The sequence below is a fragment of the Pseudophryne corroboree genome, chromosome 4 (genome assembly GCF_028390025.1).
Source record: "Pseudophryne corroboree isolate aPseCor3 chromosome 4, aPseCor3.hap2, whole genome shotgun sequence".
Lineage (NCBI taxonomy): Eukaryota > Metazoa > Chordata > Amphibia > Anura > Myobatrachidae > Pseudophryne > Pseudophryne corroboree.
In genome coordinates this window covers 597,962,365-597,990,239 of record NC_086447.1, presented here as the reverse complement: position 1 = coordinate 597,990,239, position 27,875 = coordinate 597,962,365, and the positions used below count along the sequence as shown (strand labels likewise).

Below are 27,875 nucleotides of genomic sequence, written 5' to 3'. Positions count from 1 at the left end.
GCTAAAAAATTTCCTGCTGCGATCAACTTGGAATTACCCCCCATATTCCTGCTGCGATCTACTCAGAATTACCCCCTATGTCTTAAATCTTAATGCACAATGAACCACTAGACAATTCAAAAATATTCTTTCAAATTAAATATACAGTACTTTCACCATGTACAAAATGTCAACAAGTCGGCATGTCGACAAAGGGTCTAACCCTAACCACAACACAATCCTAACCCTACAATTAATTGCAGCATAAACCCAACTCTAATTTAAGCTTAAAATTATAGTCAACCAGGGACGTGCAGTCAGGGGAGGCAGTGCCTCCCCTGTCATTATTGATTAAAATAATACTAAGAAGATACTTATGACACAGAATATCTTCTTAGTATTATTTTAATAAGTAATCCTTTAGCAATTATATTATTTTACAATGTATAATCAGTTTTTAATGTGTGTTGGAGGCACCACTCTTGGTGCCTCCCGATGTCAGTATGAATGGGCCGGAAGCGGGGGGCGGGGCCAAGCAGTGTGCAGCAAAAACCCATTAAGAAAAACCCAGGAAGCGGCACCTAATAGCAGTGCCTCTTTGACAGGGGCAGCAGTGCCTCTTTGACAGGGGCGTGCTGTCAGCTCATATGAAAGCACGCCCCTGTCCCTGATCTTATGTGATTGGGCACTGAGCAGTGGGGCTGTGATCATGATGTGAGCTGCAGAGCAGTGCAGGGGAACAGCCAGCCCTCCTCCTCGGCTCCAGACTCCGGACTTCAAGACAGCAGCACAGCTGCCACTAGTACACAGGTACCAGCTTCCTCAATCCTCTCATAGCATGGGAGTGGGGCAGGCAGAGTTTGTGTGTTGGGAATGGGGGAGGGGGGACAGTCTGCAGACACATTGTGTAAGCTGCAGTACGAGGGTGGTGTGAGGAGAGAGGGCAGCCTGCAGTCACAGTGTGACCTAGTGTGCACAGCACAGTCCTAGTGTGTATGAGGGAGGGGGGCAGCCTGGAGTCACAGTGTCTGTGTGATCAGCACTGTCCTAGTGTGTATGGGGGAGGGGGGCAGTCTGCAGTCACAGTGTCTGTGTGATCAGCACTGTCCTAGTGTGTATGGGGGAGGGGGTCAGTCTGCAGTCACAGTGTCTGTGTGCACAGCACAGTCCTAGTGTGTATGGGGGAGGGGGGCAGTCTGCAGTCACAGTGTGTGACCTAGTGTGCACAGCGCAGTCCTAGTGTGTATGGGGGAGGGGGGCAGTCTGCAGTCACAGTGTGTGTCCTAGTGTGCACAGCACAGTCCTAGTGTGTATGGGGGAGGGGGGCAGTCTGCAGTCACAGTGTGTGTCCTAGTGTGCACAGCACAGTCCTAGTGTGTATGGGGGAGGGGGGCAGTCTGCAGTCACAGTGTGTGTCCTAGTGTGCACAGCACTGTCCTAGTGTGTATGGGGGAGGGGGGCAGTCTGCAGTCACAGTGTGTGTCCTAGTGTGCACAGCACAGTCCTAGTGTGTATGGGGGAGGGGGGCAGTCTGCAGTCACAGTGTCTGTGTGCACAGCACAGTCCTAGTGTGTATGGGGGAGGGGGGCAGTCTGCAGTCACAGTGTGTGACCTAGTGTGCACAGCACAGTCCTAGTGTGTATGGGGGAGGGGGGCAGTCTGCAGTCACAGTGTGTGTCCTAGTGTGCACAGCACAGTCCTAGTGTGTATGGGGGAGGGGGGCAGTCTGCAGTCACAGTGTGTGTCCTAGTGTGCACAGCACTGTCCTAGTGTGTATGGGGGAGGGGGGCAGTCTGCAGTCACAGTGTGTGTCCTAGTGTGCACAGCACAGTCCTAGTGTGTATGGGGGAGGGGGGCAGTCTGCAGTCACAGTGTGTGTCCTAGTGTGCACAGCACTGTCCTAGTGTGTATGGGGGAGGGGGGCAGTCTGCAGTCACAGTGTGTGTCCTAGTGTGCACAGCACAGTCCTAGTGTGTATGGGGGAGGGGGGCAGTCTGCAGTCACAGTGTGTGTCCTAGTGTGCACAGCACTGTCCTAGTGTGTATGGGGGAGGGGGGGCAGTCTGCAGTCACAGTGTCTGTGTGATCAGCACTGTCCTAGTGTGTATGGGGGAGGGGGGGCAGTCTGCAGTCACAGTGTCTGTGTGATCAGCACTGTCCTAGTGTCTATGGGGGGGGGCAGTCTGCAGTCAGTGTGTGTGTGTGTGTGTATAATCTACAGTCCAGGTGTGTATGTGGGAGGGCAGTCTGAGTGTGTGTGTATGTATGTGGGACCGCAACAGTCTACAGTTGGAGTGCGTGTGTGTGTGTATTCTGCAGTGAAAGTATGTGTGGGGTGTGGAGACAGTCCGCAGTCAAAGCGTGGTAGGGAATGCGGCATTCTGCAGTCCAAATTAGGAATAGACCTATACTGAGATGCAGTCAAGATCCCTGCAGTCGGGATCCCAACAGTCAATATACCAGCGGAGGGTTTGGGTTAGGCTGCAGGGGTGGGGTAGGTTAGTCTTAGGCTGCGAATGGGTGTGTGTGTTATGGTTAGGCTGTGGGAGAAGATTTTGATCATCGCGGTGGTGACTGCCAGGATTTCTATACCATCACCCTATATATACAGATGTGTCCTCATACATCTTGCCTCAATACGCTACATAGCGAGAGATACATGGCATGAGCGAGCTGACAGGTCCCGTGCAACTCGGCGTCAGGCGTCTTATTCGTATTGCTATGTGGATAGGAAGCACAAGCAGACTGCTGATTAAAATGAAATGCGAAACGCCTGTACTCTGTATGCGATTGAAACTGTTTCTGCCTACGAAATGCTACGGTACTACTTCGTCACAGCGTGGCATGAGTAGAAGGGTGGCACGTACAGGGAGACTAGATGTAAGTGGACACCTCTGTATGCTATACATTATAAAAATGTGTGAGGCATGTGGGTGCTAATTATATGTGTGTGTATGTAACACACACGGAAATCCCCCCTCGCAAATCCTGCGTTTGCCCCTGCGGGATTACTGTAGCAATGGACAAAATTGCATTCAAGTACTCCTCCCACTCCCTCTCCAGTCCCAAACACTAATATTTGTTTCTCTGACGTCCTAGTGGATGCTGGGAACTCCGTAAGGACCATGGGGAATAGCGGCTCCGCAGGAGACTGGGCACAAAAGTAAAGCTTTAGGACTACCTGGTGTGCACTGGCTCCTCCCCCTATGACCCTCCTCCAAGCCTCAGTTAGATTTTTGTGCCCGACCGAGAAGGGTGCACACTAGGGGCTCTCCTGAGCTCTTAGTGAAAGTTTAGTTTTAGGTTTTTTATTTTCAGTGAGACCTGCTGGCAACAGGCTCACTGCATCGAGGGACTAAGGGGAGAAGAAGCGAACTCACCTGCTTGCAGAGTGGATTGGGCTTCTTAGGCTACTGGACACCATTAGCTCCAGAGGGACCGAACACAGGCCCAGCCTCGGAGTCCGGTCCCAGAGCCGCGCCGCCGGCCCCCTTACAGAGCCAGAAGCAAGAAGAGGTCCGGAAAATCGGCGGCAGAAGACATCCTGTCTTCACCAAGGTAGCGCACAGCACTGCAGCTGTGCGCCATTGCTCCTCAGCACACTTCACACTCCGGTCACTGAGGGTGCAGGGCGCTAGGGGGGGGCGCCCTGAGCAGCAATAGAAACACCTTGGCTGGCGAAAATACATCACATATAGCCCCCAGGGCTATATGGATGAATTTTAACCCCTGCCAGATTCCACATAAAAGCGGGAGAAAAGGCCGCCGAGAAGGGGGCGGAGCCTATCTCCTCAGCACACAGGCGCCATTTTCCCTCACAGCTCCGCTGGAAGGACGTCTCCCTGACTCTCCCCTGCAGTCCTGCACTACAGAAACAGGGTAAAAAAGAGAGGGGGGCACTAATTTGGCGTAATATTAACAAATAGCAGCTATAAGGGGGAAAAACACTTATTTAAGGTTATCCCTGTATATATATAGCGCTCTGGTGTGTGCTGGCATACTCTCCCTCTGTCTCCCCAAAGGGCTATTGGGGTCCTGTCCTCTGTCAGAGCATTCCCTGTGTGTGTGCTGTGTGTCGGTACGTTGTGTCGACATGTATGAGGAGGAAAATGATGTGGAGGCGGAGCAATTGCCTATAATAGAGATGTCACCCCCTAGGGAGTCGACACCTGAGTGGATGATCTTATGGAAGGAATTACGTGACAGTGTCAGCTCTTTGCAAAAGACAGTTGACGACATGAGACAGCCGGCTACTCAGCTTGTGCCTGTCCAGGCGTCTCAAAAGCCATCAGGGGCTCTAAAACGGCCGTTACCTCAGATGGTAGATACAGACGTCGACACGGATACTGACTCCAGTGTCGACGGGGAAGAGACAAACGTGACTTCCAATAGGGCCACACGTTACATGATTGAGGCAATGAAAAATGTTTTACATATTTCTGATAATACCAGTACCACTAAAAAGGGTATTATGTTCGGTGAGAAAAAACTACCTGTAGTTTTTCCTGAATCTGAGGAATTAAATGAGGTGTGTGATGAAGCGTGGGTTTCCCCCGATAAAAAACTAATAATTTCTAAAAAATTATTGGCATTATATCCTTTCCCGCCAGAGATTAGGGCGCGTTGGGAAACACCCCCTAGGGTGGATAAAGCACTCACACGCTTATCAAAACAGGTGGCTCTACCCTCTCCTGAGACGGCCGCCCTTAAGGATCCTGCTGATAGAAAGCAGGAGGGTATCCTAAAATGTATATACACACATACTGGTGTTATACTGCGACCAGCAATCGCCTCAGCCTGGATGTGCAGTGCTGGTTTGGCTTGGTCGGATTCCCTGACTGAAAATATTGATACCCTAGACAGGGACATTATATTACTGACTATAGAGCATTTAAAAGATGCATTTCTATATATGCGTGATGCACAGCGGGATATTTGCCGACTGGCATCAAGAGTAAGTGCGCTGTCCATTTCTGCCAGAAGAGGGTTATGGACGCGACAGTGGTCAGGTGATGCGGATTCCAAACGGCATATGGAAGTATTGCCGTATAAAGGGGAGGAGTTATTTGGGGTAGGTCTGTCAGACCTGGTGGCCACGGCAACGGCTGGGAAATCCACATTTTTACCCCAGGTCGCCTCTCAACATAAGAAGACGCCGTATTATCAGGCGCAGTCCTTTCGTCCCCATAAGGGCAAGCAAGCGAAAGGCTCCTCATTTCTGCCCTGGGGCAGAGGAAGGGGAAAAAGGCTGCAACAGACAGCCAATCCCCAGGAACAGAAGCCCTCTCCCGCTTCTGCCAAGTCCTCAGCATGACGCTGGGGCTTTACAAGCGGACTTAGGCACGGTGGGGGCACGTCTCAAGAATTTCAGCGCGCAGTGGGCTCACTCGCAAGTAGACCCCTGGGTCCTTCAGGTGGTATCTCAGGGGTACAAATTGGAATTCGAGACACCTCCCCCTCGCCGTTTCCTAAAGTCTGCTTTACCGACGTCTCCCTCCGACAGGGAGGCGGTATTGGAGGCCATTCACAAGCTGTATTCTCAGCAGGTGATAATCAAGGTACCCCTCCTGCAACAGGGCAAGGGGTATTATTCAACGCTGTTTGTGATACCGAAGCCGGACGGCTCGGTGAAACCTATTTTAAATCTGAAATCCTTGAACACTTACATACAAAGGTTCAAGTTGAAGATGGAGTCACTCAGAGCAGTGATCGCGAACCTGGAAGAAGGGGACTATATGGTGTCTCTGGACATCAAGGATGCTTACCTCCATGTCCCAATTTACCCTTCTCACCAAGGGTACCTCAGGTTTGTGGTACAGAACTGTCACTATCAGTTTCAGACGCTGCCGTTTGGATTGTCCACGGCACCCCGGGTCTTTACCAAGGTAATGGCCGAAATGATGATACTCCTTCGAAGAGAAGGCGTCTTAATTATCCCTTACTTGGACGATCTCCTGATAAGGGCAAGATCCAAGGAACGGTTAGTAGTCGGAGTAGCACTATCTCAAGTAGTGTTACGGAAGCACGGGTGGATTCTAAATATCCCAAAATCACAGCTGATTCCGACGACACGTCTGCTGTTCCTAGGGATAATTCTGGACACAGTCCAGAAAAAGGTGTTTCTTCCGGAGGAGAAAGCCAGGGAGTTATCCGAGTTAGTCAGAAACCTCCTGAAACCAGACCGGGTCTCAGTGCATCAATGCACAAGGGTCCTGGGAAAAATGGTGGCTTCCTACGAAGCGATTCCATTCGTCAGATTCCACGCAAGAACATTTCAGTGGGATCTGCTGGACAAATGGTCCGGATCGCATCTTCACATGCATCAGCGGATAACCCTGTCCCCAAGGACAAGAGTGTCTCTCCTGTGGTGGTTGCAGAGTGCTCATCTTCTAGAGGGCCGCAGATTCGGCATTTAGGACTGGGTCCTGGTGACCACGGATGCCAGCCTGAGAGGCTGGGGAGCAGTCACACAGGGAAGAAATTTCCAGGGCTTGTGGTCAAGCCTGGAAACGTCACTTCACATAAATATCCTGGAACTAAGGGCCATTTACAGTGCTCTAAGCCAAGCAAGACCTCTGCTTCAGGGTCAGCCGGTGTTGATCCAGTCAGACAACATCACGGCAGTCGCCCACGTAAACAGACAGGGCGACACAAGAAGCAGGAGGGCAATGGCAGAAGCTGCAAGGATTCTTCGCTGGGCGGAAAATCATGTGATAGCACTGTCAGCAGTGTTCATTCCGGGAGTGGACAACTGGGAAGCAGACTTCCTCAGCAGACACGACCTCCACCCGGGAGAGTGGGGACTTCATCCAGAAGTCTTCCACATGATTGTAAACCGTTGGGAAAAACCAAAGGTGGACATGATGGCATCCCGTCTCAACAAAAAACTAGACCGGTATTGCGCCAGGTCAAGGGACCCTCAGGCAATAGCGGTGGACGCTCTGGTAACACCGTGGGTGTACCAGTCAGTGTATGTGTTCCCTCCTCTGCCTCTCATACCCAAGGTACTGAGAATTATAAGACGGAGAGGAGTAAGAACTATACTCGTGGCTCCGGATTGGCCAAGAAGGACTTGGTACCCGGAACTTCAAGAGATGCTCACAGAGGACCCATGGCCTCTACCTCTAAGAAGGGACTTGCTCCAGCAGGGACCCTGTCTGTTCCAAGACTTACCGCGGCTGCATTTGACGGCATGGCGGTTGAACGCCGGATCCTGAAGGAAAAAGGCATTCCGGATGAAGTCATCCCTACCCTGATCAAAGCCAGGAAGGATGTAACCGCACAGCATTATCACCGTATTTGGCGTAAATATGTTGCGTGGTGCGAGGCCAGGAAGGCCCCTACAGAGGAATTTCAACTGGGTCGTTTCCTTCATTTCCTGCAAACAGGACTGTCTATGGGCCTAAAATTAGGGTCCATTAAGGTTCAAATTTCGGCCCTGTTGATTTTCTTCCAGAAAGAACTGGCTTCAGTTCCTGAAGTTCAGACGTTTGTCAAAGGAGTACTGCATATACAGCCTCCTTTTGTGCCTCCAGTGGCACCCTGGGATCTCAATGTGGTTTTGGGGTTCCTAAAATCACATTGGTTTGAACCACTTACCACTGTGGACTTAAAATATCTCACATGGAAAGTGGTAATGTTGTTGGCCCTGGCTTCAGCCAGGCGCGTGTCAGAATTGGCGGCTTTGTCCTATAAAAGCCCTTACCTGATTTTTCATACGGATAGGGCAGAATTGAGGACTCGTCCTCAGTTTCTCCCTAAGGTGGTTTCAGCGTTTCACCTGAACCAGCCTATTGTGGTACCTGCGGCTACTAGGGACTTGGAGGACTCCAAGTTGCTGGACGTAGTCAGGGCCCTGAAAATATATGTTTCCAGGACGGCTGGAGTCAGAAAACCTGACTCGCTGTTTATCCTGTATGCACCCAACAAGCTGGGTGCTCCTGCTTCTAAGCAGACTATTGCTCGTTGGATTTGTAGTACAATTCAGCTTGCACATTCTGTGGCAGGCCTGCCACAGCCAAAATCTGTAAAAGCCCATTCCACAAGGAAGGTGGGCTCATCTTGGGCGGCTGCCCGAGGGGTCTCGGCGTTACAACTTTGCCGAGCAGCTACTTGGTCAGGGGCAAACACGTTTGCTAAATTCTACAAATTTGATACCCTGGCTGAGGAGGACCTGGAGTTCTCTCTTTCGGTGCTGCAGAGTCATCCGCACTCTCCCGCCCGTTTGGGAGCTTTGGTATAATCCCCATGGTCCTTACGGAGTTCCCAGCATCCACTAGGACGTCAGAGAAAATAAGAATTTACTCACCGGTAATTCTATTTCTCGTAGTCCGTAGTGGATGCTGGGCGCCCATCCCAAGTGCGGATTGTCTGCAATACTTGTACATAGTTACAAAAATCGGGTTATTATTGTTGGGAGCCATCTTTTCAGAGGCTCCTCTGTTATCATACTGTTAACTGGGTTCAGATGACAAGTTGTACGGTGTGATTGGTGTGGCTGGTATGAGTCTTACCCGGGATTCATAAATCCTTCCTTATTGTGTACGCTCGTCCGGGCACAGTATCCTAACTGAGGCTTGGAGGAGGGTCATAGGGGGAGGAGCCAGTGCACACCAGGTAGTCCTAAAGCTTTACTTTTGTGCCCAGTCTCCTGCGGAGCCGCTATTCCCCATGGTCCTTACGGAGTTCCCAGCATCCACTACGGACTACGAGAAATAGAATTACCGGTGATTAAATTCTTATTTTTTTATTTTATAAAAAATGTACAACATATTAGCCGCCTATTTGATGAGCAGCCATGCTGCTGGCATTGGTGGCATCGGACTGAGATGTGAAATGGCGGCAAGGGCAGTTGATGGCAGCAGTTTTGTAGGCCTTTACCGGTGGTGGCAGCATTTAGCGGTAGCAGGCATCAGGGTTGGTGGCAGTAGCAGGCATTGGCTTGGGGACGGTAGCGGGCATCAGCTTGGCGGCGGTAGGGGTCATCGGCGGGTTTCAGCGGACATTGTGGCTGCAGTGCCTTACCAGCCACTGACCTCACCGCACGCCACTGTAGTCAACATTTTAGTAGCCTGCATTCCTACATTGTCGACATTTTGACAAGTCATTATTGTGTATAGTAAGTCGATATCCTGACCTTGTTGTTATTAATTATGGTGTCAAAATTCTGAATGTTGACATACTGGCTCATACCGGAACGAGTCCATAACAATACATTATTAAAACAAACAAAACCTCTTTGTATAGTGCATGCTATATATAGCTAAGTAGTTTTTGCAGATATTTTTTAATATATCTCTAAGTTTTTAGTGAAATACCAAAATATCAGTTAATTTGTGCTGAATATGCATTTTTCTGTCAATTGGTAGCCATGGCTGTAGCAACAGTTAGTATATTACAACAAAATAATACTAAAAAAAAACGTGTTATTATTGTGTGAGTGACAGCATGTAGATACTGATGTAAAGGAGGTAATTCAATCTACAGTAGAAACTTGTACTATAAACATGTCATTAGGGCTATTCTAAGCACATCAGTGGGGACCTGCTCAAGCCAGTTATATTTATCATTATGCATGGTGTGGTGTTCTAGACTAAAGTTTTCTCTTTCTAGTTGTCCATATATCCAGTTACGCTTTTTATGAGCTTGTGAGAAATACTGTAGAAAGCATGGCCTGACAGTACTTACACAGGTATATATGTTTATAAAAGTGGAAATATATTTACATCTACAATTTGTTTGCCCTGTGGTTGATGTTATTTGATTATAAGCAACAGTATTGACAAACCATGAAAATATTTTTTATTGATTATTTAATACAATTTTACTGACAAATACCTACAATCAAAATCCCGATGGTTAAAATACCAACAACCATTGACCGACGGTCAAAATACCGACAAGGTCAAAATCCCAACATGGTCAAAATATAGACATTTAAAATGTTGTCAGGTCAAAACGTCGACATGAGTTCTTCATGATTTTTTTCATTGAAACCGACTTGTTCATACTTTACCAACACAGTGGACCTGGAGGGAGAATATAATAGTGCCTGAAACATGACGAATGCAGCGAGCCATGCAAGGGGATGCAGTACACTTATACAGTGTCCATGTGTATGTCGGCATAGACAAAATACATGGAAGAACCTGTGTCGACCTGTTGAGCTGTCGAAATTTTAAATGTCAGTATTTTGACCTTGTCGTTATTTTAAATGTCGGTATTTTGACCGTCGGTATTTTGATTGTTGGTGTTTCATACTAAACCCGTCCGGAACTGAACGCAATATCTACATAGGGCTTGCAGACTTTAAATACAAGTTTTACAGCTCTTTGCAATCTCTGTACATCACTGTAAGCACAGTGGTTTCTGAATAGTGAATATACTACCAATTTATTTGAGGGAACTTTGTTAATCCCCTCCCCTGTGCCAGACTGAAAAATGCAGGATACAGACATGGTTAGTGGCAACGGCAACACAAATATTGGGGATCACAACAGGATTCTGGTGGTCTGGATGCCGGCTGTCAGGTGATTGACGTTGGAATACCGACACTACTCGGAATCGGCTGCTATGCTGTCCACTACTCTATTTAGACCAGGCATTCCCAACCGCGGTCCTCAAGGTACACCAACAGTGCAGGTTTTAGTGATATCCAGGCTTCAGCACAGATGGTTAAATCAAAATAACTGAGCTACTAATTAAGTCACCTGTGTTCAAGCCTGGATATCACTAATACCAGGACTGTTATGGGCCCTACTCACTTGACGATGCGCCGCCGAGGTGCCCGACGGCCGAAACGGCCGACGAGCGACCCAGCGGCGGGGGGGCAGTGACGGGGGGAGTGAAGTTTCTTCACTCCCCCCGTCACGCGGCTGCATTGAAGTGCAGGCAAATATGGACGAGATCGTCCATATTGGCCTGCATGCACAGCCGACGGGAGACCAGCGATGAACGAGCGCGGGGCCGCGCATCGTTCATCGCTGGAGTCTCCACACTGAAAGATATGAACGAGATCGTTCATATCTTTCAGAAAATCGGCCAGTGTGTAGGGCCTATTAGTGTGCCTTGAGGACCGTGGTTGGGAAACACTGATTTAGACAGACTGAAATCCATATTTTTACTGGCTGTCAATTAATGTAATGATGATTGGCAACTCTAAGAAGAAATATGCAAATTTATAGTGGAGATGCTAAATACGCCTCAATATTGACATTAGGCAACTGTCCTAATGTCAGCGAGTCACACAAAAGCAAGCACGATGCCTGATAATAATCTGACTCAAATACAATGCATTACTCATGTGTGAGTGCCAGGGGTGTATCTTCCTATTGGCCAGGATGGCACTTGCCAGGGGCGCTGGCCAAGAGGGGGGCGCCGCCTGGCAGTGCCACCCGCGCCAGGGGGTAGAATGACATAGCAGTTCTCACTGAGTACAACCCTTAGCAGTGCTCATCCACTGCCGGACTCTCAGAAGCGTATTACACTCTGACACTCTCTGTGACTACAGTCACAATGATGGTGAATATAGCCAGGGAGCGGGGCACTTTCTGGTATGGGGAGGGGCGAGGCACCTCCTCTTCCTCATCCGCTCCCCTTCTCATTGGTCCCACGCGGTCCTTCACCAAACACCAGCAACTACAATCAGCACCAGTCAGCAGTGCAGCATGAGCATACCTGTACATTTTCTGCGGTACCGTAGCTGCACTGCATGGTCTATCCTGGCAGCCTGGATCACAGCTTACAAAGAGCTCTGTATGGAGAGGTATCTAGACCAGTGACTGCCTGTCCAGCTGTGTTGAGACTACAAGTCCCAGCACACCTTATTGTATGTATTGCAATCACAGCTAGAGAGGGGTTTTTAACTGTATGTATGTGTGCATATATCCCCTCAGTGCCCCTGTCCACACCCTCCTTGTAATTCCCCCTTAGTGTCACTGCCCGCACCATCCCTGTAACTGCCGCCTCAGTGACCCTGCCCATACACTCCTGTAATTCCCTCTCAGTGACCCTGCCCATACACTCCTGTAATTCCCCCTCAGTGTCCCTGACCTCAGCCTCCCTGTGACTACCCCCTCAGTGACCCTGCCCATACACTCCTGTAATTCCCTCTCAGTGTCCCTGTCCGCACCCTTCCCATAATTCCCCCTCAGTATCCCTGCTCACACCCTCCCCGTAATTCCCTCTCAGTGTCCCTACCAGCACCCTAACCGTAATTCATCCTCAGTGTCCCTGCTGGCACCCTCCCCGTAATTCCATCTCAGTGCCCCTGCCCGCACCCTCCTCATAATTCCTCCTCAGCAGGGCCGTAACTAGGTGTGTGCCAGCGGTACTTGGCACACAGCGCACATGCACTATGGGCACAGTACCACTGGTAACACCTGTAGTTCCGCAATGCAATGTGAGCCTGCAGTAATTAAAGCCCTGCCCCCACCCTCGGAATGATGAGCTTACAGTACAGCCAGACCACTCTCCCCCCCCATCCACCAGAGGTTATAATGAGCATCGGCAATACTGCCCAATCCCCTCCGCCGCCGCCACCACCACCGTAGGTTAAAGTGAGCTGCGGGTTGCTGTAGTGCCCGATCCTCCCCTCACCGCGCACCCACTCCTGCCAGAGTTACAATGCAGTGCATACAACGGCAACCCGGCAGTCATGTCCTCCCCCTCCTGCCTGGAGGTTACAGTGACGATCTTCTGCACTCCTGTAGACCTGTACTCCCCGGGGACATGCCAGCTGAAAATCTCTATATCTACAAGCACACACAGCGGCAGTGAGCGGCCAGCGAGCTTCTGGACTGCACCTACGCAGCCCCTCTGCCCCAGTCTGTGCTTGTCAGTGAGCGGCCTGGTCTCCGGGCAACGGATTGACAGTGTCCCATGAGATCAGGATCATGCAGCAGCCACACAACTACAACTGGGTGAGCAGAACAGCAGCAAGTGGTAGGGACTCTTCATGCCAGCCCTTAGAAAGTGAGAGGAGAGGAGAGAAGTGCCTGGGTCCTGATGCTGTGGAACCACAAGTCCTATCATGCCCTGACAGCCATTACATGATAGAGCATGCTTGGACTTGTGGTTCCACCATAGCTGGAGAGCAGACATTGCCTACCTCCAAGTTCTCATGATTTTTGTACAGAGCCGTAGCTAGGTGTGTGCCGAGTGTTCTCGGCCCACAGTACATTGGCACTGAGGACAGAGAACCGCATGTAATGTGTAAAAGGGAGCTCTGCCTGCTGTAACGTGTAAAAGGGAGCTCTGTCTGCGTAATGTGTAAAAGGGAGCTCTGCTTGCTGTAACGTGTAAAAGGGAGCTCTGCCTGCCATAATGTGTAATAGGGGCTCTACCTGGAGTAATGTGTAAAATGGGGCTCCACCTGGCATAATGTGTTTAAGTGGCATCATTTGATTAATGGAGGACACTGTGCAGTGTAATATGAATTGGGATTATTCTGTTGCCATGCCCCTAACACATAAAGCCACACCCCTATAGTCTTGGCGCACACCTACAGTGCGCACTGGCCCTATTTTAAATATGGTGGTGGGGGGGGGGGCGCTGAGGCTGTTTCTTGCACACAGCGCTAAAATGTCTAGTTACGGCACTGCTCCTCAGTGTCCCTGCCTGCACCCTCCCCATAATTCCATCTCAGTGTCCCTGCCCGCACCCTCCTTGTAATTCCTCCTCAGTGTCCCTTCCCGCACCCTCTCTGTAATTGCCCCTCAGTGTCCTTGACCTCAGCCTCCCTGTAGCCCCTCCCTCTCATTTTCCCTACCCAAACCCACCCTGTAATTCCCCCTTAGTGTCCCTGACCTCCGTCTTCCTGTCACTCCCTCCTCAGTGTCCCTGCCCACACCCTCCTGTAATTCCACCTCAGTGTCCTGCCTGTACCCTCCCCGTAATTCCCCCTCAGTGTCCCTGCCCACACCCTCCTGTAATTCCACCTCAGTGTCCTGCCTGTACCCTCCCCGTAATTCCCCCTCAGTGTCCCTGCCCGCACACTCCTGTAAATCCCCCGCAGTGTCCCTGCCCACACCCTCCCTGTACTTGCCCCTCAGTGTCCCTGACCTCAGCCTCCCTGTACTTGCCCCTCAGTGTCCCTGACCTCAGCCTCCCTGTAAGCCCTCCATCTCATTATCCCTACCCGCACCCTCCCTGTAATTCTCCCTCAGTGTCCCTGACCTCAGCCTCTCTGTAAACCTCCCCCCCCCCACTCCCCGCTGTGTCCCTGGGTGCGGGAGGTAGTGGGCGCCAGTTCCTTACTTTGCCAGGGGCGCTCAGACCCCTAGACACACCCCTGGTGAGTGGAATCACCCAGTGGAAATGGATGTAGACTATCTCTTTTGCCAGAGCAAAGTCATAGGGCAAATGGTAAAAAAATACAAAAAAATATTTAATTTTGTGTAAATTAATTTACTATAAGCATAAACAACATGAAAGTTAAAATAAACAGTATATGCAATTGCAATGAAGATTCAGCTGCTGACTAGAGAACTTGTGCATTTGCAAACCATTAGTAATGTTATTTCAGCAATTAAAACATAACTTGCATTAAAAAAAATCTAGCTATGTTCACTACAAAATGTGTGAAAGTTGTCATGAAAACTAAATGTAATACACCAAGAACCACACCTAAGTATAGAAGCCCTCATTGCATATTTGCATGTTATTATCAGCGTTACGCTTAACAGCATAGGTAAATATCCTATGAGCTGAACTCCAACTTTGCATTACGTACAATGTACTGCACCGTGTAGATAGAAGGCATCAATACTGTACTTGGCACCTTATATGATTCAGCTTATTTATCTTTACCCATTCATGCCAGATAGTGCACTTCTGTATCTAGCAACATTATACCGATAAGTCGTTTATTGTAAAAATATCACACTTTGGTTACTTATGGCTGTTTCATTGAATGTCCCCTGATAACATTGTGTTTTATTATGTAGGAAACAGCAGTATGACAGCTCCCAGTAATATTAGTATAAGTGCATGTAGACTGAACTTGTAAATGACTTGTAAATGAACTTGTAGTTGACGACCATCGGCGACTGCAGACCCTGGGCTGCAATGCCGACCACATAGCGCAGGGGGGAACTGCTTATCTGTGTATTAGTCGCCGTGCGCCACCTGGGACTCAGTATAAGGCTTCATAATCCTTCTAAGCCTTCCTCCAGACTTCGGTGAAACTAGCCAGTGGGAGTCTTGGGGCTGCCAATCTCCGGGGAAAACAACCTGCACATATATTACATATATCATAACATGTATGTTTATATGAGATAAGCAGTTTTCCCCTACAGTATGTGGACAGTGATGCAGCGCTGCTGGTGATGACATGTTCTTTTACAATGGTAGCCGGTACTTATTAATTCGTCAAAAATGTTACCCCTGGGGCGTGGCCTGGAGGCTGACTGAATAGGCTGCACTGCATCTGAGCTCCCAGGGATCTGGGACTAAATAGTGTCAAAAAAGCCTCCATTTACACAAATCTTTGATTTCCAAGATCAGATCTAAGCTCTACCCTGGTGGTGCAAGCGAGGAGTCAGAGCTGCGGAGTCGGGGAGCCGGTTTTCTGGCTCCTGCGGACTGCGGCCTACTCCTTGCCCTGAAGCCGTGGCCTCAATTTTCAGATCATCCCCCGACGTGTGGACCTCCACCCCGAGAACGCCCGCAGTGCCCTCCGAAAACCCTTCTACCGCTGCTACAGCGGTCTTCAATACCCGAGACTCCTTCCCGCTCGACAGACTTACCCCGGGACCGAGGATTGCCGGACCTCGCGCTCCGGAGCCCGGACGGCGGCCATCATGGCTGTAGGTGAGGAGAGAATACACGGCGGCTGGCGGCCCCCGAGAGGACGCGGCTGGCGGCCCCCGAGAGGACGCGGCTGGCGGCCCCCGAGAGGACGTGGCTGGCGGCCCTGGCCCAGAGGGAGGACCGCAGCAACCACCGCTGAGGAGCCCCTCCAGAACAGCCGTCTGACAGAGAGACAGACGGACCGCAGAATCACCCGCGCCCCCCCCCCCCTGTCTGCCGGGGGAACGTCATCCACTCCAGCAGGTACAATTCAACACCCCAAGAGACCCATTCTAAGCGTGCTCCTGGGTCCAGGAGTGAGAGCGGCCCGAGGAGATAACGTAGACCCTCCTCCCCGCCCCCCGCCCGGCTCGCCCTCGGTCACTTGAAGGGCCTGTGACCCCCCGCGAGTCCACCCACGGCTGTGGGCACCACGCGGCAGCAGATAGCGAAACCTGCACGGCCTCCTGGGACCTTCTTCCAAGAAAAGCTGACCACGGAGGCTAGAGATGGAGGCCCACTATTAAAAGGCTGCAGGGGCTAACTTAGGGGCCTCGTACCCCGGCATTACCAACACCCCCCCCTCTCTGTCTGGATCCTTCCCCTAGAGAAAGGCTACACCCTTATACCAGAGCCTGCTTATATCGGGAATTATTCCCCCTTAAGCTACAATAACCCCAGATCCTTCAAAATCGGCAGTCTTAACCCAAGTCTCCCTGGAGCGCTAGAAAGGTGGAGGCTGGAGCTCTCCCAAGTATCTCCTCGGGGTGCAAAGAGTATGGATAACCTAACACCTATGTCAGCCCTACTTATGCCAATGTAATACAAGAGGACTCTCCCACCGCTGCCTTTATCTACGTGATGTCTCGTTAGTCCCTGAGACAGTGGAGCCTTCTGATCATCACAGTCCTGTGTTTGAAAACGCTGAGCTTTCCTCTTCGAGGCCTTATTATGCCTGGAAGACGTAACAAACCGTCAAAACCTGCGCAACAGCTGTCATTTTTCAAGTCGTCACCGAAAATGCCTGGCTCCAAAGTCGTCGGGACCTCCACAAAGGGTGTAGTCCCTCAGACCTCTCCCCAACTGGAGGTGCCCCTTCCCAAAGCCGGAACTGCTGCGGGTCTGGACAGAGTGGGAGATGGAGAGGCCCTTACGGTCGGTACTATGAAGCTACTTCTGTCCCGATTTAAGGAGGAGGTTGCGGCTGAGTTCCGTACCACATTAACGGCGTGTCAACAATCTATTGACGACCTAGGCGGTCGCACAGACCATTTGGAAACTAAAATGGAGGAAGTTGTGGGGTCTCATAACGGCCTATTGGACTCTCATGATGCACTGGAAGCGGAGGTGAAGCTTTTGCGAGACAAAGTCACAGATTTGGAAGACAGGTCGCGCCGCAGTAATCTCAAACTACGTGGGGTCCCCGAATCGGTGTCACACAGCAGTTTACACGACTACGCCGTGGCCTTGTTTAAGGCGCTTTTACCTAAGTCCCCACCTGCAGACTTCCTAATAGACCGGATACATCGGCTGCCGAAGGCCAGAGCGGCCCCAGGAGAGGCCCCCAGAGATGTCCTAATGAAACTGCACTACTTCCACGTTAAAGAGGCCTTATTGAAAGCGTCTAGACCGTCGTCTGACACAGCCTCAGCTCTTCAAGGACTCCAACTCTTTGGTGACCTGTCTGCTGCCACCCTTTTCAAAAGGAGGTCGTTTCAACCGATCACTATGGCCCTCAGGAAGGCGGATATCCCATATCGTTGGGGTTTCCCTACCAAGTTGCTGGTCTCCCGAGATGCTCCACTGTCTCTATTTCTTCTATAGATGAGGGAATGAAATTGCTGAGGTCATGGAACGTTGTTGATCCCGCGGCGGACCCCTCCCCCCGTCGACTTCAGCAGGACTGGTCCTCGGCGAGATGAGGAGGCCCGCTCTGAGTCGGAATGTTTCCTTAGCTACTGCGCTTCTACTGTTGTGACTCCAGCGACTCTTTTGATAGGGGCAATGTGCCTGACGCCTGCCCTGACATGGCGTTTTTTTTTTATCCTTTATATTTTTAATATTCATTGTGGGCCTGCTGGTATAGCTCTAGTGTTTGATATACAGAAGGAGTCGCTGGATTGAGTCTAATGTTGGATTTATGTGTTCTGTTTCCTTGTTAGAATGTTGTTGTCCTGCTTTATTTGCCCTGAAGATGTGGATTGCACACTTGTGCATTAATTTGCTCATATACTATCGAGATATTCGTAATTTCCTTAGATTACATTATAAAAGTATGGCGGCTGGTGGGAGTGCTGCCACTAACCCCCCCCTTTAGCCTACACAGCCGCCACAATATGGCGACTGGATGTGATCTCAAGAGAGATCAATTTAGTTTCGTTTTTTTTATTTTTCTTATGTTTTTCCTCATGTCTTCTGTTATGTTTCCCCCCCCTTCTCAGGTAGATCAGCTTAAACGCAGAAATAAGTTAACGAAATCAATAGCCCCATCGGAAGCAGATTATGGTTAAGATAGTTTCTATTAATGCCAAAGGCCTTAATTCTCCCCAAAAGCGAAGAGTGGCCTTGAATTATTTTCAGAAAATGAAGGCACAGGTGGTGGCGGTGCAGGAGACACATTTCCAGAGTCAAACCCCCCCCCCCTCTTCACTAATTCACGATACCCCCTTTGCTATACTGCAAACGGACCCACTAAGAGAGCTGGAGTGGCTCTTCTTATAGCACAAAACTGCCCATTCGTTCTGTCCTCTAAATATGAAGACCCTAACGGGAGATATCTAATCTTAGTGGGTCAAATAGAAAATGTAGAGACCACTCTGGTCTCTTGCTACGCCCCTAACACCAAACAAATCCCATTTCTTAGAACCTTTTGTAGAGTGCTCCAGGAACATACGAGGGGAGCCCTCTTGATCCTTGGAGACTTCAACATGGTGCTGGACCCCACTATAGACCGTTCCCGTCCAACCCGAACTCTGCGTAGCAGTCCATCCCAGGACCCCTCAGGCAGATTTAGTCAACTCCTAGCGGAGTATGAGTTATATGATGTCTGGAGAGCCAAACACCCTGCAGAACGAGATTACACTTTTTATTCCCACGTACACAGTTCATACTCTAGAATAGACCTAGCTTTAGCGGATAAATGGACCCTGGCGGCCATTAGTAAAGCGGACATATTACCTATGACTTGGTCAGACCACTCACCACTTGTTGTAGTTTGGGATATTAGTAAGAGGGTGGTCCCACATGGTCCATGGAGACTGGGTTCATACCTTCTTGCCCGCCCTGAGGCCCGACAGGCCATCCAGCAATCCCTAGATCTTTATTTGGAGACAAATTGCCCCAAGGATACATCCATCTTCACCCATTGGTGTTCCCTGAAAGCCGTGGTTAGAGGCTCCGCAATCCAGACAGCATCTAGAATTAAACGTGAATATAGAAACAGATACGCCTCGGCCGAAAGGGAGGCTGCCCGTCTGGCATCTGCGCATAAAATCAACCCCGATAATAAAGCCCTCTTTATGCAACTACTTGCCGACCGCGTAAAGGTAAATACATTTGCCTTAGCAGAAGTTCACCGCAATCTCCAGCGGCTCAACCAACAATACTATAGGCTCGGTAATAGAGCGGGACGTCTGCTGGCGTGTAAACTGAGGGGACGCAGAGCAAAAGAACGCATACAAGCAATCCATACATCCTCGGGAGTTAAAGTAACTGATCCAGGTGAGATAGCTAATGCGTTTGCTGAATATTATTCGCAGCTGTATAACCTTAGAAAAGACCCTAGTACACCTCAGCCCACTCCGGCAGACATAGCTAAGTTCTTAGATGGCCTGTCGCTACCCACTATCGATCCTCAGACTCGCGAGTCCATTAGCTCACCCTGGGTACTCGAGGAAGTCGAAGCAGTAATAGACTCCTGTCCAGTAAATAAGGCCCCCGGTCCAGATGGATACCCATCTAACTTTTACAAAGCATATGAAACAACTCTTGCCCCGCTTTTATTGTCGGTGTTCAATGAAGCTTCTGACTCTACATATTTCCCGAAGGAAATGTTGGAGGCCCGAATAGTTACCATCCCTAAACCGGACAAAGCTCCTACAGCGGTTCAGAATTATCGTCCGATTGCACTGCTGAATACCAACCTTAAATTATTCGCAAAGATGGTCGCAAATAGGATATCCCCCCTTTTACCCGGCTTAATTAAACCAGACCAGGTGGGCTTTGTAATGGGCCGGCAAGCATCAGACAACACACGCAGAGTGATAAACTTGATTGAACGCTGCCAGGCCCGAGACGAACCTCTCTTGCTCCTTTCTCTGGATGCAGAGAAGGCATTCGATAGACTCCACTGGGACTATCTAAGGGCCACCCTGGGCTGTTTTGGGTTTACGGGCAAAATACTAGACTCCATACTGGCTTTATATTCCTCACCCTCGGCTTCGGTTTTCACTAATGGGTGTATCTCCTCTACATTTAATATAACTAATGGGACTCGCCATGGTTGCCCCCTGTCACCCCTCATTTTTGTGCTGGCTGTCGAGTCTCTGGCGGAGCGGATCAGGATATTAGACTCAATTGTTGGTCCAGTGATAGGGGGAATGTCCCACAAAATCTGTCTCTTTGCCGACGATATCTTAGTATGCCTTAGAGAGCCTGAATTATCGCTGCCACACTTACATTCCCTCTTGAACTCTTACGCAGCTGTCTCATATTACAAGTTGAATACTACTAAGACTGAGGCCCTCCCTCTGAATGTGCCTGACAATACCCTTAGACGTCTAAAAAACGACTACAAATACGCGTGGCAACTCAGATCACTTAAATATTTAGGAGTCCATATATCTAGGGAACGGGATTTAATGGGGTGTAACTATGACCCTCTCTTTCGGGCATTTGAACTATTTATCAAAGACTGGATGATGCAGGAGGTTTCCTGGGTTGGACGAGTGGCAGCCGCAAAGATGGTACTCCTACCTAAATTGATGTATCTTTTTCGAACCATCCCCAGAACCTTCCCTAAAGATATTTGCAATAAGTTTAACCGATTGATAACTAACTATGTCTGGGGAGGCTCAAAACCGAGAATAGCGAAATCCACTTTAATTGCGCCAAAATATGCCGGTGGAGTTTCATACCCAGATCTAGAAAGATACCATAGTGCGCGTTTACTCGCCCAGGCCAGTGATTGGCTCTCCCAGAGCACTCCTAAACCATGGGTATCCTTAGAACAGAATGCTGTATCCCCCTTTACATTACCAGACTTGTTCTGGTTGCCTGCCACCTCAATCCCCGCTGGGGCAGCTGAATGCTCCGCAGTCCAAGTAACGATGCGGATATGGAGAACGGTACTTAAACCTCTCCCTGCTGGCGCTTTGCCCTCCCCCCAATTATCTCTCCACACTATAGCCCTATTGATCCCAGATCTGCATTTGCACCATTGGAGGGACATGGGCATAACCACCCTACAGGATGTCCTACTAGACGGTGTTTTAGTCCCCTTTTCCCTACTCCAGGAAAAATTTCAGGTGCCTAAACAAGATTTCCATAAATATCTGCAACTGAGACATTGGCTCCAAAGCTGCTCCCCCAACCGAGCCCGCTATACCGGTCTTCCTAAATTGCTGACCTCTCTTTTATTGCCTAGCGGTAATAGGGGAGGATTTTCCAGATGGTACCAATATCTGGTGACTGAAGCCCGGCATGGGACTTTCCCCTCTCAGATTAAATGGGAGAAAGACCTCCCTATGGTCTTCACCGAAGATATATGGAAAGCGATCTTTAAATCTTGTTTCACAATTTCCAAATGTGTAAATCACTGCAAAATGTATTATAAATTGGTCCATAGGGTATATTTTACACCGGAGAGGTTACACAAGATTTGGCCTAATGTCTCCGCTGGCTGTTGGAGGAATTGTGGGATGGTGGGAGATATCCTTCATATATTTTGGTTATGTCCAGCAATACAGTCGCTCTGGAGGGAGATATTCCTTTTCATCTCTCACATATTAGGAGTAACCCTTACACCTGACCCCCTGATGGCACTCTTTCACTATTATTACGGTGAAATGTCTAGTCAAGATAGGTATCTTTTAGGACACATTCTCATAGCATCCAAGGCCGCTATAGCCTCCAAATGGAAGTCGGCAGTCGTCCCCACTCTATCAATGATAGTGCAAAAGGTACATCAACATTTTGTGTTTGAAACAGCTGAGGGCACCCACTCTTCGGAGACTATCCCTATTAGAAAGAAATGGCTTAAATGGTCCCTATATAAGGAGAGATCGGGCCAAATTGGTACCGCTGGTACACCAGCTGACATACCTGACCTCTCTTCGCTTCACTCCCCGATCCATATTGAACATTAGCTTGTTCCGCGATGCAGACCTTCTGCCCTTCATCACATTATAATATCATTGCTGTATTATGATCCCCCTGATACCTACTTTTCCTTTCCCTTGTCTTTATTAGTTATGTTATGTGTATATGTCTTCTCCCCCTTTTTCAGATTACAGTTGCCAATTTATCTGTAATTGTAATATGTTTGAAAACTCAATAATAAAAACGTAATATTAAAAAAAAAAAAATGTTACCCCTCAGCTAACTGTTGGCTCAGAACTATTCAGTTAGGCCCTGTATCACCAGTGTGTTAAGCCAAGAGCGTGCAGATTTCCTTGCAGCCTCAGGAGCAGGGAAACCCCTAGAAACCGCCTTTTAAGTGAAAGCTATTAGTTACTGCACAGTAGCCAAGGGTTTACCACGCAGGGAAAAAGCAGAATAATGAAAAGAATGCAAGCACCTGTCACTTATCTTAATGAGTAACATATTGGTCACGCATACCCAACCCATTTAAAAGTCAGATGTGCTAACGTAAACTGTATATTTTCTCATCCTGTCATACCCGTAAGGCTGGGGGTGATTTTGGTTTAAGCATGGTTAAAGTACAGTAAATGAAAGACAAAAGTGCTACTTAAAATAATTAATCTTTTCTGCATACAAAGGTGTGGACTAAACCATGCTTTTGGACCCCCCCCCCCAAGACACATACTGTACTTTATGGCTACAAACCTCCTGTCTTCCTAGTGACATTCAGAAAGATGGCGCATTCACACAATAGAACAAAAGCTCTGGCACAGTGCCAGAGTCTTTGCGTTCACCGTGCGGTGCTATCTTTACAAAGATGTCACTGGGAAGATAACCGAGAAGGAGAAGGGGTCTGCTTGTCAGCACAAGGTACAGTAAGTATATTCTGGTTGCAGGGTATGCAGTGTGAAGCCCCCTGTACCCAGGGCCTCTTTTGCACTGCACTACCTACAACCATTATAAATACCTGCAGTATGCATTAAATTTGATCTGAGGAGATGCTTTTATTTTCTAACCCACTATCAGAGCCGGCCCTAACCAATATGATGCCCTAGGCGAGATTTTGGCTGGTGCCCCCTATAACCGTCACTAGTTTCGCCTCTGACCCTGCATCCCTTCCCCAGCACAATCGCCCCTCACCCATAGCAGTCCTTATTTTGGTGTTCCTACCCCCTATATTTTAAATAAGAACAGTGCACACATTCGACGCACAGCCCAAAAAGCGGTGTGTTCTTGCTGGGAAGGGGCATGGCCACACAATAGTACCCCCAATTCAAATTACGCCACACAGTAGTGCAACTTTATTCACATTATATCATGAGATAGTGTCCCTTATTCACGTTACATCACACAGTAGTACCACTTTACCTTATATACATTACTAATCACAATAGTGCTCCTTATTCACATTACATCACACTAAATTGCTCTTTGTTCACATTAGACCACACAGTAGTGCCCTTTCTGAAAGTTACGCCACACAGTAGAGCACTTATACAAATAATACCACACGTTAGTAATACCTTTATACACATAGGAGCTAATTCAGGTTGGATCACAAATCACAATCCAACCGGAATTATTGCGATCGCCCTGCTCGTGCATGCGCAGTCCCCTGTCCTGCATATGCACCCGTACTTTCTGCTGATTCAGAGGCAGAGGTGTTTGCGGGGCGGTGGGGGCGGGCAGCAACGCTCCATTTCCTAGGCGTGGGCATGGTCTGTAAATGGGGGGTGTGCTGGCGCAAACGGGGGTGTGATCGCCGCAGCTGCATGATGTCAGAAGCAGTTGCTATGATCGGGAACATGATGGCAGGCTTCCTGCGGGTGCAGCCAAACTGCGCCAGCAGAAGGCATCCTTAATTTCTGCTAACAAGTAGAAATTGCGATGCGATCGCAAATTCTGCTTGTTGAAGTGGGGGGAGGTGGCGGTCAGCATGCTGGGCGGCCTTGCCCTGCGATGGGTGGCCTCCAGCATGCGATCAAAAGGATTGCAAATTATAATTAGCAGAATTTGCAATCCTTACTGAATTAGGGCCATAATACAACACAGTAATGCCCCTTACACATATGACACACATCATTAATGTCCATATACACATGATTCCCCTTACATATGCCAAACACTACTGCACAACCAACCCATTCGCACACAGCACTCACATAGCCACTAACACTGTGACTTCTGCTTCTGCTTGGATACAGATGTGTCCTCATACATCTTACCTCAATAGGCCATGCAGCAGGAGATGCCTGGCGTGAGTCAGCTGGCAGCTCTGCTAACGTCGGGCACCTTTTTTGACAAAAATGTGTCTTATTTGCATTGCCATAGGATGCACAAGCAGCTTCTGCTGATTAAAATTATATGCGGCATGCCTATATTCTGTGTGCAACTGTGGTTGTATCTGCATACAAAGTGCTATGTTACAGTGATTTCCAGGAAGAATACACTGTAACGTAGCATTTCATATGCAGATACAGCCTTAGTCACACAAAGAATACAGGCATGCATGCCACATATCATTTTAATCAGCTGAAGCTGCTTGTGCCCCTAGGCATACCAAATGCTGTAGGCATTTGCATAGTTTGCCTATGCCTAGGGCCGGCTCTGCCTACTATTCATGCTACTCTACAGTTGTGCTTCTTGCCACTGTCACCAGGTGCAAACCATGCAATCACAAACCTCGAATTCAACAAAACATTTTCTATTATTAAATTCATGGTATCAACTGTCCAACTCACAGTGCAACTCACTGTACTCCTTTATCCCCCAGGTACCTCCTTTTATATTTCTATCATAACAGAATATATTATGTGTCGATTGTAAACCGCAAAAGTGGATATCTGCAGCAAATGCTCTTGGCCAGGGCACATGTCTACTTTGCATAATTGTACCTGTGTTTATAGGACCTGCATTGATTTACATGGTAGTGGCTGTAAGGGTACAAATGCTTACATTGGACAAAATGGAGTTTATTATGCCTTAGTAAATGCAGGGTAAGGGCCATATTTAATAGGAGCTGCTAATGCTATGTGATTGCTTTATGCCCGTTTCAAGCCCAGTACGTGTGCGCAGTTCCCGATCTGTGCATACGCAGGCTGTCTGACAGGCAGAGGCATTCGCAGGGTGGTCATGGGTGGCAACACGGCATTATATGGTTGGTGTGGAAAAAATGTGGGTGGGGCCATTTTCAGTGTGGCTGCATTACGTCACACCCGGCCGCTGCGATGGGAAACATGTCAGGCTGTGAAGGCAATTACTAAGCGATGCTATCACAATTAAATTGCGACCACATCGCTGGCCAACAATTATCTATGCCCTGTGCTGGGCGGCCCCTATCTTGCGATCACAAGCAGGTGCAGTTTTGCTGAAATAGCAAAACTGCAACTGAAGCTGAATCAGGTCCCAAGATCAATTTTCAGGAGAGTATTATTTTAATAAGATAAGATGGTGGATAACACAGGTAACAAGGGTGCACCTTCCTTTTTAATAGTGCGTATAGCATTTGTCTCAACAATCAAAGTCACTTTCTATCATATTTCTATGGTGCCACAGATTGGGTCTTGTTCATATACTTATAATGGAATGCTTTTTGAACCATTTAGGTGCTTTTATTTTTGTCTCACCACAAAAATTCTGCAGCGCCATATACAGCAAAAATTCACCCTAATATACCCTATATAGAGAAATGTGTATTCAAATCAGTGAGATTATTAAATGATACAGTTATACCAAATAAATTATAGTCCCAAATTAGCCATTAACCTCATGAAGACATAGAATAAGCTCCCATGAGCAGCATTTTGAAAAGAAAAAGAAAGTAACATCTTATAATAGCACCAGTAGTGTTAGCTGAGAGGACTTTAATGGCATGTGGATTGCTATGGCAGACCTGAAATGATCCATGAAAAAGTCTGCACAAAGCCCTTTAAATTCAGTCATGTATCTGTGTGCATGGCACAAGAACGCTGCATAAACTATATTCCCTGCTCTTCCACATGTATGTCCTCGCTATATTCTCTCCTGCAGGTGTAGCAGATTATCCACACTTACAACACCCTGCTTAGGAATTGCCAAAAGCTAAAGAATAAACAAGACAGGCACAAGGTCGACACTGGTAAAGGTCAACAGGTACAAAAGGTCGACAGGGTCAAAATGTTGACATGCCAATGGTCGACACACAAATGGTTGACACACTTTCTTTCTTTTTCATTTTAGGGGTTAGTGTGGATAGTTTTTCCATCTGGGACCACCATTTGTAGAAACGCGTCTTCTCATGGGATTGCTTTGCTCGCCGCCCTTTGGGCTCAGGGTCTCGCTTCTTTCTCTACAAGGTTGCTAAAGATTTATGATTTGTGACATGGATAGTCAAGGAAGGCAAAAGTCCATCAACATGAAAGAACCCCAAAACATGTGTCGACCATATGAACCTGTGGATCTTTTGAACCTGTCGACCTTTTCCAGTGTCAACCTTTGGAATTTGGAATTTTGGAAAGTCATGCCAAAATATTTCTGTCTACCCAGGATTTTCCCATCTGAACACGATATATTTTCCTGCTAAATTGTGTGAATGACATATTATAGAAGCCCATATTAATGCAAAGGTTGCAGCGACACAACTTTCCTTTTTATATTCCATTATAAGGTTCTTGTGTATGACACGTATAAATTTCTCCCAATATGTCATATATCTATGTCATAAGCATAAGTTAAAAGAACAAAAGGAATGGGTTTGTTGATGGTGCATTAAAGTATGTCTAATATTTTTATTTAAATTGTAAATACTGCATAGACATTACAGACTGATATTAAGATATATTCATGAATTAGCAATCAAATAATAATCAATATTACCTGATTCAGCCTTAGCATAGGGAAGCACTGAATCCAGAATATCGATTTACAGTACCAGGCTAAACCTGCACTGGGGATTTTCAAGATTAAATCTCATGCAATTAATCTTTTAACTAAAAGCAAATTTACTATGGGGCAGATCTAATAACAAATGATATTCTAGTTATCACTTGTTACTAATCTTAATTGAAGCACCAACTAATCAGCTCCTGTCATTTTTCAAATGCATGACAGTTACTGTAGGAGCTGATTGTTTGGAGTACCATTTAAGATTAGTAATGAGTGATAACTACACTATCACTTGTTAAATCCGCCCCTGTGTTCTGTAGTTCAAATGAGCCTTTCTTGCCTAGAATTGCCTAATATATTTCGGGATGAGCAATTAATTGCCTGAAGCACCTGTTACTGGGAACAGAAATCCAGTGTTAACAGTTAGATTTTATCTAATAAAACTATATTAATAAAAATCATTTACATAGCCTAACTTTTAGTACATCAATTGTATTTCTTACCTTGGGCCTTTTCCAGACAAAAGGAATATTTGGTTTCTCACTGTAGAACAGCGAGGCATCATTTGCAGGGAAATCTGCATCTTCAAACAGAGTACCATTTCGAAGACACTCCTGCTTCAGCTGCTCATAAGTTTTGCCAGATGAATGAATACTTCGGGCAGTCTGTGGGGTACTGGGTTCCTTTTTTCTTGGGTCCTGATAGATGTATGGCATTCTTTACCTAGCTAGTGTTTTTTCAAAGTGGCGCAATGTGCAAATGTTAAGAACTGAGCTTTGAAGGAAGAAAGCAAAAAAAAAAATACAAGTCACACAAGCACATACACACACAGCTACTGCATAACAGCCTGACAGCTCAGTGGAAATACATGCAAGGTGGACAAGC

At 48.0% G+C, this 27,875-nt stretch overlaps 1 protein-coding gene and 1 long non-coding RNA gene across 2 annotated transcripts in view; one reads left to right on the top strand and one right to left on the bottom strand.

Annotated features, from left to right (window-relative positions):
• Positions 1-27,875, bottom strand: part of CAPN9 (calpain 9) — a 283,180-nt gene extending 255,305 nt beyond the window's left edge. The window contains exon 1 of the mRNA XM_063917552.1: positions 27,494-27,875. Within this exon, the coding sequence (XP_063773622.1) occupies positions 27,494-27,706 (213 nt within the window). The 5' untranslated portion in view covers positions 27,707-27,875. The remainder of the gene's footprint in view (positions 1-27,493) is intronic.
• Positions 582-27,499, top strand: LOC134910016 (uncharacterized). Its single transcript, XR_010176093.1, has 3 exons — positions 582-789; positions 26,157-26,258; positions 26,346-27,499. It is a non-coding gene; the product is annotated as an uncharacterized LOC134910016 (long non-coding RNA).